The 12,500-nt window shown below is 50.7% G+C and overlaps 1 protein-coding gene across 1 annotated transcript in view; it reads left to right on the plus strand.

Annotated features, from left to right (window-relative positions):
- Window positions 1-12,500, plus strand: part of ablim3 (actin binding LIM protein family, member 3) — an 85,679-nt gene that overhangs the window by 13,285 nt on the left and 59,894 nt on the right. The window contains exon 2 of the mRNA XM_061237075.1: window positions 5,679-5,813. Within this exon, the coding sequence (XP_061093059.1) occupies window positions 5,679-5,813 (135 nt within the window). The remainder of the gene's footprint in view (window positions 1-5,678; window positions 5,814-12,500) is intronic.

Consider the following 12,500-nt stretch of genomic DNA (forward strand, 5'->3'; position numbering starts at 1 on the left):
ATGGGAGGCGTTCATTGTAAAATGCTTTGTGTAGCTGCTGGGTTCGTGTGCACAGGTGTGTGGTGTACCTGTAAAGGCAGCACCTGTCTCCTCCTCCACGGGAGACTGCAGGTCCAGATGTTTGGCAGAGCTCTCGTGAGCTTACAGGGCACGTCACGAGTCTGGAGCTGAGACATAGTTACAGTTAACTGGGGAAAAGGAGTAAAGACATGAAGCAAATCGCACAGCAGAGCAACTGGAGATGTAGAGGAAACAGCCGTGGGACCCGGAGGAGCGCTGTACGCGGGAGGTGTTGGGAGAACTCCCAGACAAGGCTGCGTTCTCCTCTGAGTTAATTCCTGGAAACGGAACGTTCCGGGTGAGTGCCCAGCCTGACCTCGGCGCTGAGCGCAGCTGTGCTTTTTCGATTGCGCATCGCTTTACTTTATTGGAGAGATGGATATGAAATAGTCATAAGCTGTGGCACGGTGGCTCTCCGTCCCTCTCCCGGTGAGAGGAGCTCGGCTCTGCAGATCGCCTCTGACCCGGAGGAGCTGAGCGGCAGGGCTGCAGGATTAGCGCTAAGGTAGCCACTGCTTCTGCGTGCGTGTGTGAGTGAGTGTGTGTGTGTGTGTGTGTGTGTGTGTGTGTGTGTGGTTTGTGTGGTGTATGTGCAGGTGCATGTGTGTGTGTGAGTGTGTGTGAGTGTGTGTGGTTTGTGTGGTGTATGTGCAGGTGCATGTGTGTGTGTGTGTGTGTGCACTGTTCCTGATTGGTGGGGAGCTTGTCAGTGCACAGTTCCTGATTGGTGGGGAGCTTGTCAGTGCACAGTTCCTGATTGGTTGGGAGGTTGTCAGTGCACAGTTCCTGATTGGTTGGGAGCTTTTCAGTGCTCTGTGTTTCATTGAGTGAGGTTGTGGGCTCTCCTCAGGCCGTAGTTATTGCAGTCATCAGAAGCAGGTCCTGTATCCTATCCTGCAGAAGCAGGTCCTGTATCCTATCCTGCAGAAGCAGGTCCTGTATCCTATCCTGCAGAAGCAGGTCCTGTATCCTATCCTGCAGAAGCAGGTCCTGTATCCTATCCTGCCACAGGCCTGTTCTGCTGTAGAGAGGTGTGAGGGTGCTGGTGGTGTTTGCTCTCTAAACCTGTCAGCTCAAATCCCCTAACTCCCTGTGAGCCCCTAATCCCCCCCGGGGTAAAATTAGCCCCCGCAGAGAGGCCCAGGGCTGCTGCTCTTGTTTAACTCAGAGCGCCGTGTCATTGTCCTGCCGTGTCGTTCTGTGTCAGGCGGACGGTGCTGCCTTTACTCCTCACCAGGGATCCTGTCAGACATGAGTAATTACAGCCGTGGAGAGAGAGAGGGAGGTTAAGTGAGAGCTTTGTTTTTCTGACTCATGCTCAACCAAAACGTGGCGCTGGTCTTCAGTGCGCGCCGCTTCTGCATGTGTGCTCTGCACTCTGTTCTGTGACTTTTGTGGTCTGTTCTGTGACTTTTGTGGTCTGTTTTTGTGACTTTTGTGGTCTGTTTTTGTGACTTTTGTGGTCTGTTTTTGTGACTTTTGTGATCTGTTTGCATACGCTGAACTGGGGGCGAGAACAGTGCTATATTTATCGCTCTGTGGTGGGGGAGAGAAGACACGTCCGTGCTCATTCGTTCAAATCGGATGTAGATCCCACTTTCCGTTCAGAGTGCTTGGGAAGTGTGTTCAGCGCTGAATCCTCTAATGTCCGTCGGGAACCGCTTCCCGTCATTAACGTAAACTGAGAGAATTCCCGTCAGGCGATCTGGGAACGGGAATGCCAATACTCTCCCTCTTAACGATCCGTTTCCAGGTAACTGGGAGTGACTGACAGGTAAAAGCTGGTGCCGCAGTGGTGCATGATGGGAACTTGGTGCCACTCTGCCATGGTCATGTCCTCACCTGCTCTTTACCCGCTGAGACCAGATGGGACAGCAGCGCTTTGGCACAAACCGTGCGTGTGTGTGTGTGCATGCGTGTGTGTGTGTGTGAGTGAGGATAGATCTTTATAGGATTGTGCTTTTATTGGATTACAGAGACACAACAAGCACTCCGTCCCCTGAGTGACTGAGCCTCTCACACGGAGCCGTGCCAGCTGTGATGTCATAGAGGCAGCCTATCAGAGGAGAGCAGGAGCTGTAGGATGAGAGGACAGGAAGTCAGGAGATGTGTAGGATTAGAGCACATCAATCAAACCTCAGAGAGACAGCTGCTGATCGCAGAACTCCGCAGATTGTGTTAACCCCTGAGGGTGTGTGTGTGTGTGTGTGTGTGTGCGTATGTGCGCATGTCTGTGTGTGTGTGTGCGTGCGTGTGTGCGTGTGCGTGTGTGTGTGTGTGTGCGTGTGCGTGTGTGTGTGTGTGTGTGTGTGTGTGTGTGCGTGCGTGTGTGCGTGTGTGCGTGTGTGTGTGCGTGTGTGTGTGCGTGTGCGTGTGCGTGTGCGTGTGCGTGTGTGTGCGTGCGTGCGTGCGTGCGTGTGTGTGTGTGTGTGCGTGTGCGTGTGCGTGTGCGTGTGTGTGTGTGTGTGCGTGTGCGTGTGTGTGTGAATTCCAGTATTGTGTGGAAAACAGTGGAGCATGAGAGTGGGGAATACTCGTAGATCCGCAGAGCAGCACATCGTTTGCACAGAGGCGATCCCGTAACTGCCCGGGAGTAATGTCACTGAGGTCCACTGGTGTGTGGGAGTAATGTCACTGAGGTCCACTGGTGTGTGGGAATAATGTCACTGAGGTCCACTGGTGTGTGGGAATAATGTCACTGAGGTCCACTGGTGTGTTGGGAAAGCTGGTCCACTGGTGTGTGGGGAAGCTGGTCCACTGGTGTGTGGGGAAGGTGGTCCACTGGTGTGTTGGGAAAGCTGGTCCACTGGTGTGTGGGGAAGCTGGTCCACTGGTGTGTGGGGAAGCTGGTCCACTGTGGTTATCAGAATCATTCACAGGGAAGGTCAGGTCACTTCCCGTTTTCAGCATCCACACAACAACACAATGACACACATCAACACAACAACACACCAACACAACCACAAGCATCCACACAACAACACAATGACACACATCAACACACCAACACATCAACACAACGACAAGCATCCACACAACACAGTGACACACATCAACACACCAACACCTCAACACAACGACACATCAACACACCAACACGTCAACACAACAACACATCAACACAACAACACATCAACACATCAACACACCAACACATCAACACAACAACACATCAACACAGTGACACACATCAACACAACACACCAACACCTCAACACAACGACAAGCCGAACACATTAACACACCAACACAATGACACACATCAACACACCAACACGTCAACACAGTGACAAGCCGAACACATTAACACACCAACACAATGACACACATCAACACACCAACACGTCAACACAGTGACAAGCCGAACACATTAACACCTGTGTATCCAGGAATGTGACTGGCCAGCAGAAGTTGAGCAGTGATTTGGTTCACCAGTGCTGTGTAAAATCTCTTTCCTCAGAATGACCTACATAGAAAAATCAGCTAGAAGACTAAATATCTGAGTGTTTATGGTTTCTGAAAGGTCTTCGTTGGGATTTATGCTCACTGAAAGCTCTTCATCAGGACAGCCATTTACTGGGATGCCCTTTTTCCTGTCAGAGAGATGGGGGTTTGCGTGTGTGTGTGTGTGTGTGTGTGTGTGTGTGTGTGCATGTATGGGTGTATGTGTGTGTGTGTATGTGTGCATGTATGGGTGTGTGTGTGCGTATGCGCGTGTGCATGTATGGGTATGTATGGGTGTGTGTGTGTGTGTGTGTGTGTGTGTGTGCATGTATGGGTGTGTGTGTGTGTGTGTGTGTGTGCTGTCTCTGTGGGAGGAGGTTCCAGAACCTCTCTGTTTCCCAGGTAACAGGTGGAGTTATGGGATGTTCAGCATCTGTGTGACTCACGAGGGCCATGGCTGGGTGAGGTCAAAGGGCGCGCAGAATGACCCAGAGGTCACGACCTCAGAGCAGGCATGTGACCCAGCTCAGCTGACATTCCTCCGAACGGATGGAATTCCGGGCCGTTCCTGTATTCCCAGGAGAAAGCTGTTTTCCCCTTTTGTCTCTGTGCCTGCAGGACTTTGCCAGGGTCACCAGAATCTTTCCAGGTCACTGGCAGCCGGATCGTCTGAGGCCCAGAGCAGCATGTTTAACTGAGCTGAACTCACAAACACTGATCTGATTCACCAGGGCGGTGATGTCATAGAGGGGTGACGTTGCAGTGGAAAGCACTGAGCCGAGGCTTCTGGGTACTGTAGTTCTGGGGTCGCAGAGATGACTTCATCCTCATACTGTATACTGCTTTGACCTGGAAGATCATATAATATTTTCTCTGCATTTCTAGCGCTTTGAGATTGTTCACTTAATGAAAAGCACATCATAAATATGATATTATTATTATTATTAATAATATTGGATTGGTTGTTTATTATTGTAATTAGGCTGACAGACTGTGTGCCCATCGCTTTTCTGACGTATGATTTATATTTCCTCCATGGACGAGACAATCTGCCAAATTAATTTCAGAGATTATGAAACATAAATAACTAGACCATTGGCTCCTTCCTGCATTCCCAGGGACTGCGGGGAACACAGGCCAGCTGGCTCATACTGCTGCATTCACAGTAATGTTGAGTAATGCGCTCTGTCCCTGAAAAAATAAAATGTGTAAAATGTCTACATAATGAAAATACATAAACAGCTCAAGGATATGGTAGCTGGTTATTGCATTGAATAATTACACCGTAATTAGAATGTCAGAGTTGGAGGGTATAGAATCATAATAATCATTTGTTATTTGATCGTTCCTGGCAGAAGGTAATTTGGAGACGTATGGGGTTGTGGGTGATTGATTGGATGGGGTTGTGGGTGATTGATTGGATGGGACGGGCTGATTGATTGGATGGGATGGGCTGATTGATCCAGGGGATGAATGATTACGTTCTGGAAGGCATCGCGGCTGAATTGACGTGGTGATTGATGCGTCGGAGGCCAGATCGATTTCGCGGCAGGATGCCGGAATGCCAGTATGCGTACGTCTGTCTCCGAAGACACCGTTATCTTCAGCGTCTTATTACCACTGCGCAAGTTCAGGTTCAGGGAGCAGAGAGCTTGTCTGTGTGTTATGTGTATTTGTGTGTGTTATGCTACACGGTTATGTGTGTATGTGAGTTGTGTTATGTGGGTGGGTGGGTGTGTTTGTCGTGTTATATGGTTATGTGTATGTGTGTTGTTGAGGAGTGTTATATCGGTATTTGTGTGTGTAGTATTTACAGTATGTGTGCATGTGTGTGAGAGTACATGCTGTGTGTGTGTGTAATGGGGGGGATGTTGTGTACAGTATTTGTTTGTATGTGTGTGTGTTTTATATCCAGTGTGTGTTTGTAATGAGCGGTATGTGTTATATACAGTATGTGTGTTATGTAGTGTATATAGTACAGTGTGTGTATAATAGTGTCTGTGTGTGTGTGTTGTACATTGTGTGTATATGTGTATAATAGTGTCTGTGTGTGTGTGTTGTACATTGTGTGTATATGTGTATATATGTGTGTGTGTGTTGTACATTATGTGAGTGTGTATGCACTGTATTTAATAATACAGGTCTCTAACAGCCGGCCCCCTTGTCTCCAGCAGTACCCTATCAGCGCAGCCCGTACGGTGGGAGAGGCTCCGCCCCCATCCAGTGCTTCCGCTGCCGGGCGGTGTGTAAGGGAGAGGTGGTGCGCGTGCAGAACACACACTTCCACGTCAAGTGCTTCACCTGCCAAGGTAGGACCTGTGTACCCCTAAACTCTGCACCCCAAGATCACACACACACAGACACACAGGACCTGTGTACCCCTAAACTCTGCACCCCAAAATCACACACACACAGACACACAGGACCTGTGTACCCCTAAACTCTGCACCCCAAAATCACACACACACTGACACACAGGATCTGTGTACCCCTAAATTCTGCACCACAAAATCACACACACACACACACACAGGAGCACCACAATGTCTGTCTCTCAAACAAAGTATCCCCTGTATTTATGTGAGTGTGTGTGTGTGTGTGTGTGTGTGTGAGGGACTTCCCTATGAACACTAATGAGGTGTTTTTGCCGGGTTTTTTGGCGGGGGAGGGGGCTGGGGGTGATCTGGTGATCAAAGCCGTCTGGTGTGGAGTTCCACACGTCCCTCGTGACCCCCCCTCCCTGCTGTAGTCATTTGCGGAGCACAGAGAGGCTCAGATCTCTTTGTTTGATTGTGTAATTCAGCAGATGTGAAGTGATGCTCTGGTCTGGCAGTGGTGCTGACATGGCCTTGGGGTGGGGGGGTTGGGGGGTGGGGCTCTGAGCTCTGTAATAAGGCCGGGGCCAGGGGTTGGGGGGCTGATCGGCCTCATGGCCTTGTGCCCCCCCCCCCCCCCCCCCCAAACTTCTCATCAGCAGCTGGAATGATGGTGTCTGTTGCCGGGGAGGGGTTGCTGTGGTTACCGTGAGGCTGTTGCCGGGGAGGGGTTTTTTGTGGTAACCTCATGGGGCATCCTGCCCTGGTTGGTGGTTGTACTCGGCAGTTCTATCCAGGCAGCAGCCAATGGGAACGCCCCCTACGAGCCCTACATCACAGTAGTGATTCCATCTTCTATTGTGACATCATGGGTTCCTTGGGATCACAGGAAGCCCCCCAAGAGTGCAATAACACAATCTATTGTGTTCTTCTCTCTTTTTCTCTCTCTCTCTCCTTCTCCCTCCCTCTCTCTCTCCCTGCCTGGTGGAATATATCAGTTTATGTCACATATCTCTCTCTCTCCTCTGCTCTCTGTGCAGGGTTTCCCATGCAGGACCTGGTTGTGTTTGATTGTGTGTCACTCAGTCCCTGCTAGATTGTCGCTGCTAGATACTGGTAGCAGAGGGGCATTGTGGGTATGATGTGAGGGCGGAGCTTCTGAGACAGGGGGACCCTGCAGGGGAGTGACACTACCTCGCTCACCCTGAGGTTCAGCCCCGTGTGTGGGTGCCAGGCTGGGGCTCCATGATGCTGCTGGATTCTATCTTCAGTGATGGTGTCTGCAAGCAGAGATTATTTGTGTCTGCCAACGGTTTAAATCATCTTCAATTGTATTTATTAATGGAATGTAATTGAGGTGGAACAACTCTGATAGCTTGGTGGAAGTATTCATACCCAGATATTTAATATTGCTAGTGGAGGTGAGGGGCAGTCTGTAGCATAGCGGTTAAGGTGCATGACTGGGACACGCAAGGTTGGTGGTTCGAATCCCAGCTTAGCCACAATAAGATCTGCACAGCCATTGGGCCCCTCAGCAAGGCCCCTAACCCTGCATTGCTCCAGGGGAGGATTGTCTCCTGCTTAGTCTAATCAACTGTATGGCACTCTGGATAAAAGCGTCTGCCAAATGCCAATAATATAATGTAATGTAATGGGTGAGTTCTGAGATGTAATTCAATTATTTGGGCAGCTATAATCATTTTGGTTTTATCCTAAAGAGGATTGCTTGTTTGTCTAGCAGGAGTGCACTGCCAAGTTGAATTCTCAGAGCTCACGCATGCTCAGGAAGCAGCAAAGAGATGTCGGAAGCAGCCAGAGATTATAACGTCAGTCCCTCTGTAAAAGGGAGAGGTCTACATACATACAAACACACACTCTCACACAAACATACAGACACACATACTCTCTCTCACACACACACACACACACACACACAGACACACGCACACACACACACACACATACAGACACACGCACACACACACACACAGACAAACACACACTCGCTCTCACACACACACACACATTTATATTGCCCTTGCTGCAGTGCCCTTTGTTTGTCTGTCACTGCAGTGTTTTTTTGGAGTCTGGGACAGCCCATGAAAAGGCCCCTCGGTGAAGGTCACTGAGGTGTGTTTGAGCGCAGGAGGTTTTGAGGAGCAGGGTGATTGACCGTTGAGTATTTTCAGTAAAACGTGTTCAATCGTAGAATGTTTGGAGGTAAAAGGTGTGTTTGACCGTAGAATGTTTGAAGGTAAACGGTGTGTTTGACCGTAGAATGTTTGAAGGTAAACGGTGTGTTTGACCGTAGAATGTTTGAAGGTAAAAGGTGTGTTTGACCGTAGAATGTTTGGAGGTAAAAGGTGTGTTTGACCGTAGAATGTTTGAAGGTAAAAGGTGTGTTTGACCGTAGAGTGTTTTTTACGACTGAGGGAGTAAAACCCATTCTTCAGCCCTCGTTACGAGTTACTCTCAATCCCATTAACGCGTTTTTATTGTAAACTTTGTACAGAAGAGGCTATTGATTGGCTCGCGGTCTTTGCATTCCCTTGAGAGGAGAGGCGTGCAGGGTGGAATGGACGCACAGTCATGCTCATTCACAGCTTTAATGGCTCAGAGCTCCTTTATCTCCGGGACACACCGCCCTCCTGCTCACACGGATCACCCTGAGGAGCAGAGCGCCTCCCCCTGGGCGCTTTGGGGACGGCAGTGTAACGGCCTTTTGCTGTCGCTCCGGGGGACCCGCGCTCAGGAGAACAATCGGGCCCTTAATATCGACATGGAAACAGTCACACGTGTCCTTGGAAAGGCTCCAAACATGCTGATTGGTGGGCGCAGTAAACAGTAGAGTGGGGGGGGAGAAAAGGTCATTTATTTGGACAGACTGTGGCGGGGGCAGTAATGAGCGCTGTCCATGGGGCAGCCTGGGACCCAGGAGGCTGGAGCGGGAGCCGGGGGGCGCACGGACCACGGACCTCCAGACGATCGCTCATGTTGACGTTGTGCCGGAGCTCCCAGAACGTGCACCCTGGGAAACACTGAGCACACAAGCAGGCCCACCACCGCCACGGGCAGCTCACGGAAGAGTGGAGGAGAACATCATTTATTTTCATGATAAAAGGGAACATTATGGTGGTACAGCAAACAAAATAAACAACATAATCACAGGTCACAAATCAAGACAGCCACAATACATACACAATACATTACATATTATATGTGTTTGTATGTGTGTGTGTGTGTGTGTGTGTGTGTGTGCGTACGCACGTGCATGTGTGTGTGTTCGTGTGTGTGTACGCACGTGTACGTGTGTGTGTGTGTGTGTGTGTGTGTGTGTGTGAGTGTGTGTGTGTGTGTGTGTGTGTGTGAGTGTGTGTGTGTGTGTACGCACGTGCATGTGTGTGTGTTTGTGTGTGTGTACGCACGCGTACGTGTGTGTGTGTGTGTGTGTGTGTGCACATATTCATAAAACAGAATGGAGTGGTACTAATGAACATAATAGTGACCTGAGAATAGAATAGAATTGTAAACTTTATTATCCATTGCTGAAAGTATGTCTATGGCGTTGCCCTGGCTGCATGAGCAAAAACAATCATCAAATACGGAGTGCCGGGAGTAATAGCTTCAGAATTCATCAAAGTGGAATTGCATGTGGGACAAACATAGTGAAGTGAACACAAGGCTCTTTCCTTCCCACATAAATATTTCACTCAATCACAGATTTCTCTTCATTCGGGGGGTTATTTTTCCCCCCCAGGATGACACAGCTCCAGCCACGGCTGTGTTTAGTCTCGTTAACAGAAGAAAAGTCTGAACACTGATCGGTATAAAACGCACACCGCGGGACGGCGTGGGTTATGGCTCATCGCTGAGAGGACGGGAGGCGATAACAGGCTGAATTCTGGAGATGAAATGGCCGTTATCGATCGGGAGGCGAGTGGCGCGGTGAATCCGGACGTCAGGCTCAGGGCTGGAGTCTCGACACGCTGCTGATCGGGATCTGGACGGGCCACGGGAGCATCTGCCAATGGGAACAGACCCAGGCCCCGTCCCCCCCCCTAATCTCCTAAAGTAATCTCTTAAAGTAATTGAGTTCATTTTATTTTTGCAGACAAGAGGCTTTGCAGCCGAGCGGCAGATAATATGGAGGATTGAGGAGAGGCCAGGGGGCCAAAACAGCTCCGGCTGAAAACCTGAACGAAAACCTCCAACCAATAAGAAAAAAAATTGATAAACGACATCATTTAAGATCATCCAGCACATTGTTAGTCGCACACTAGCTCAGTGTTTTTAATTAGACCTGATTGCATGCAATTATGCTTAATTACCTTTGTGCGCTGAAAGTGAACATATAATTATAGCATTTAAATTATTATGATAAAATGTTGGTGTGACGTTAAAATCTCTCATAAACAGAATTAGAGCGTATAATTAGCTCAATCCCTTGGCTGATTTTGCTGTTTAAAAGATTTTACAGCACCATGATTTTATGGCTCTTAAGCTTCTGTTGTTCCCCAGGCGGAACCTTCTTTGTCATGTGCAGATGTTCCGGGGGGGAGGTTAAGGGTTGCACACAGTGTCTGGCTCTGAGCTCATTGGTCTCTTATCAGCTGCTGTCCTCCGATTGGTAGCACATGCTATTCTTGGCATCCGATGACCCAGACGGATCGATATCCTTCCAGTCCAGATACCCTCGAGTATCAGGACAGAACCGGCCTGTTCAGTTATCCAGGACAGAACCGGAGTGATCCAGGACAGAACCGGAGTGATCCAGGACAGAACCGGAGTGATCCAGGACAGAACCGGCCTGTCGGGGGTGATCCAGGACCGAACCGGAGTGACCTAGGACAGAACCGGCCTGTTCAGTTATCCAGGACAGAACCGGAGTGATCCAGGACAGAACCGGCCCTGTTCGGGGTGATCCAGGACAGAACCGGCCTGTTCGGGGTGATCCAGGACAGAACCGGCCTGTCGGGGGTGATCCAGGACAGAACCAGCCTGTCGGGGGTGATCCAGGACAGAACCGGCCTGTCGGGGGTGATCCAGGACAGAACCAGCCTGTCGGGGGTGATCCAGGACAGAACTGGAGTGATCCAGGACAGAACCAGCCTGTCGGGGGTGATCCAGGACACAACCAGCCTGTCGGGGGTGATCCAGGACAGAACTGGAGTGATCCAGGACAGAACCAGCCTGTCGGGGGTGATCCAGGACAGAACCGGCCTGTCGGGGGTGATCCAGGACAGAACTGGAGTGATCCAGGACAGAACCGGCCCTGTTCAGGGTGATCCAGGACAGAACCGGCCTGTCGGGGGTGGCCCAGCCAGTCGTTGGGCGGTTCTGGTCTCTCACAGCAGGGTTCCTGCACACAGCTCCTCTCTAATGCCTGAGTCGATATCATCTGCAGCCTGCTCTGGTGCATTAGCCTCCATTACAGGGCCGGGATGGAGCCTCTTAAGCCCGAGCCCAGTTAGCGTGAACGAGCACTTAGATCATTTCAGGGGAGAGATTAACGGGGATGCAGGAAGAATTCTAATTCAGGGACGTGAGGGAGTCCAGGCAGGCGATGAGCTCTGTATTCATAAAGTTAACATTTCCGTTTGTCTACTAATGTGTTATTCAGCTGACTCTTTTATCCAGAGCGACTCACAGTTGATGAGACTAAGCAGGGGACAAGCCCTGGAGCAACGTGGGGTTAAGGGCCTTGTCAACAGCTGATCGTGTTGTGGCTACGCCTGGGCTTGAACCAACAACCTTCCGGGTCATCCTAGCATCCTAGCCTCTGGGCCCCTGAGGGAACGTTGCCCCAGCGTCCCCTGACCTTCATTCCCCCGTGCTGCCGATCCCGCCGGCGGCTGAGAGGACTGGTTTGTGTTTTTATCACGGCTGTGGGTTTTCACGCTGTTTAGCGTGACAGCGAGTTCCTTCCATAACTGCCCCAGACCCTGAGGGCGCCGATCTGAAGCGGGGTTTTAACGTCTCCAGCTCTCATTTCCCGTTCCTCGTTCCTCTCACGACGTGTCCCCCGGCCCGTGTCTCTCCTCCATTACCTCGGCGTCTCCGTAACGCTGTCACATCACAGCTGGGGGGGGGGAGAGGGTGCTGATTACTCCTCTTTAACCTCCTCTCGCATCCCCCGACGTTACGGCGGTGACTAACGGCGCTGATTATAGTCATTGTGATGAAGGCACCGGAGGAAATATACAGAAATAATAATTATGAGTGCGCAGAGACCTGAGCGGCTTGCAGGGACGTTGAGGTGCGATGGGCAGGGTGGGGCCTGGTGCCTTCCCATCATGCACCACTCCTCCCCGCCCTGGGGCCAATGGCCAATCACGTGTCCCGCCCGTCCTCAGCCGACCCTGACGCTGACGGAGGTGGGCCGTCTCTGAGGGCCTCCCAACCCGTCAGATGCTTCTTGAAGGAGCTCGGAGGCTCCCGGAGGACCCGTGATGAAACATCAGCACATCCTTTCTGAAGTGTTTTTTCCGGCTCTTGTGATGTTTGAATGATCAACCCGGGGATGCTCCTGTCCCCGTCTGCCCTGTCTGTACGCTCCTCTCCCCGTCTGCCCCGTCTGTAGCAGACGTGGTTTCTAAACTGAGGCTTCAAATAGCGAGGGTGCTCCATTTGCCTTACACACATTTCCTCGATTCCTTGAGTCCTCCATCCTCGTTTCCTTTC

This window comes from Conger conger, chromosome 3 (genome assembly GCF_963514075.1).
Source record: "Conger conger chromosome 3, fConCon1.1, whole genome shotgun sequence".
Classification (NCBI taxonomy): Eukaryota; Metazoa; Chordata; class Actinopteri; order Anguilliformes; family Congridae; genus Conger; species Conger conger.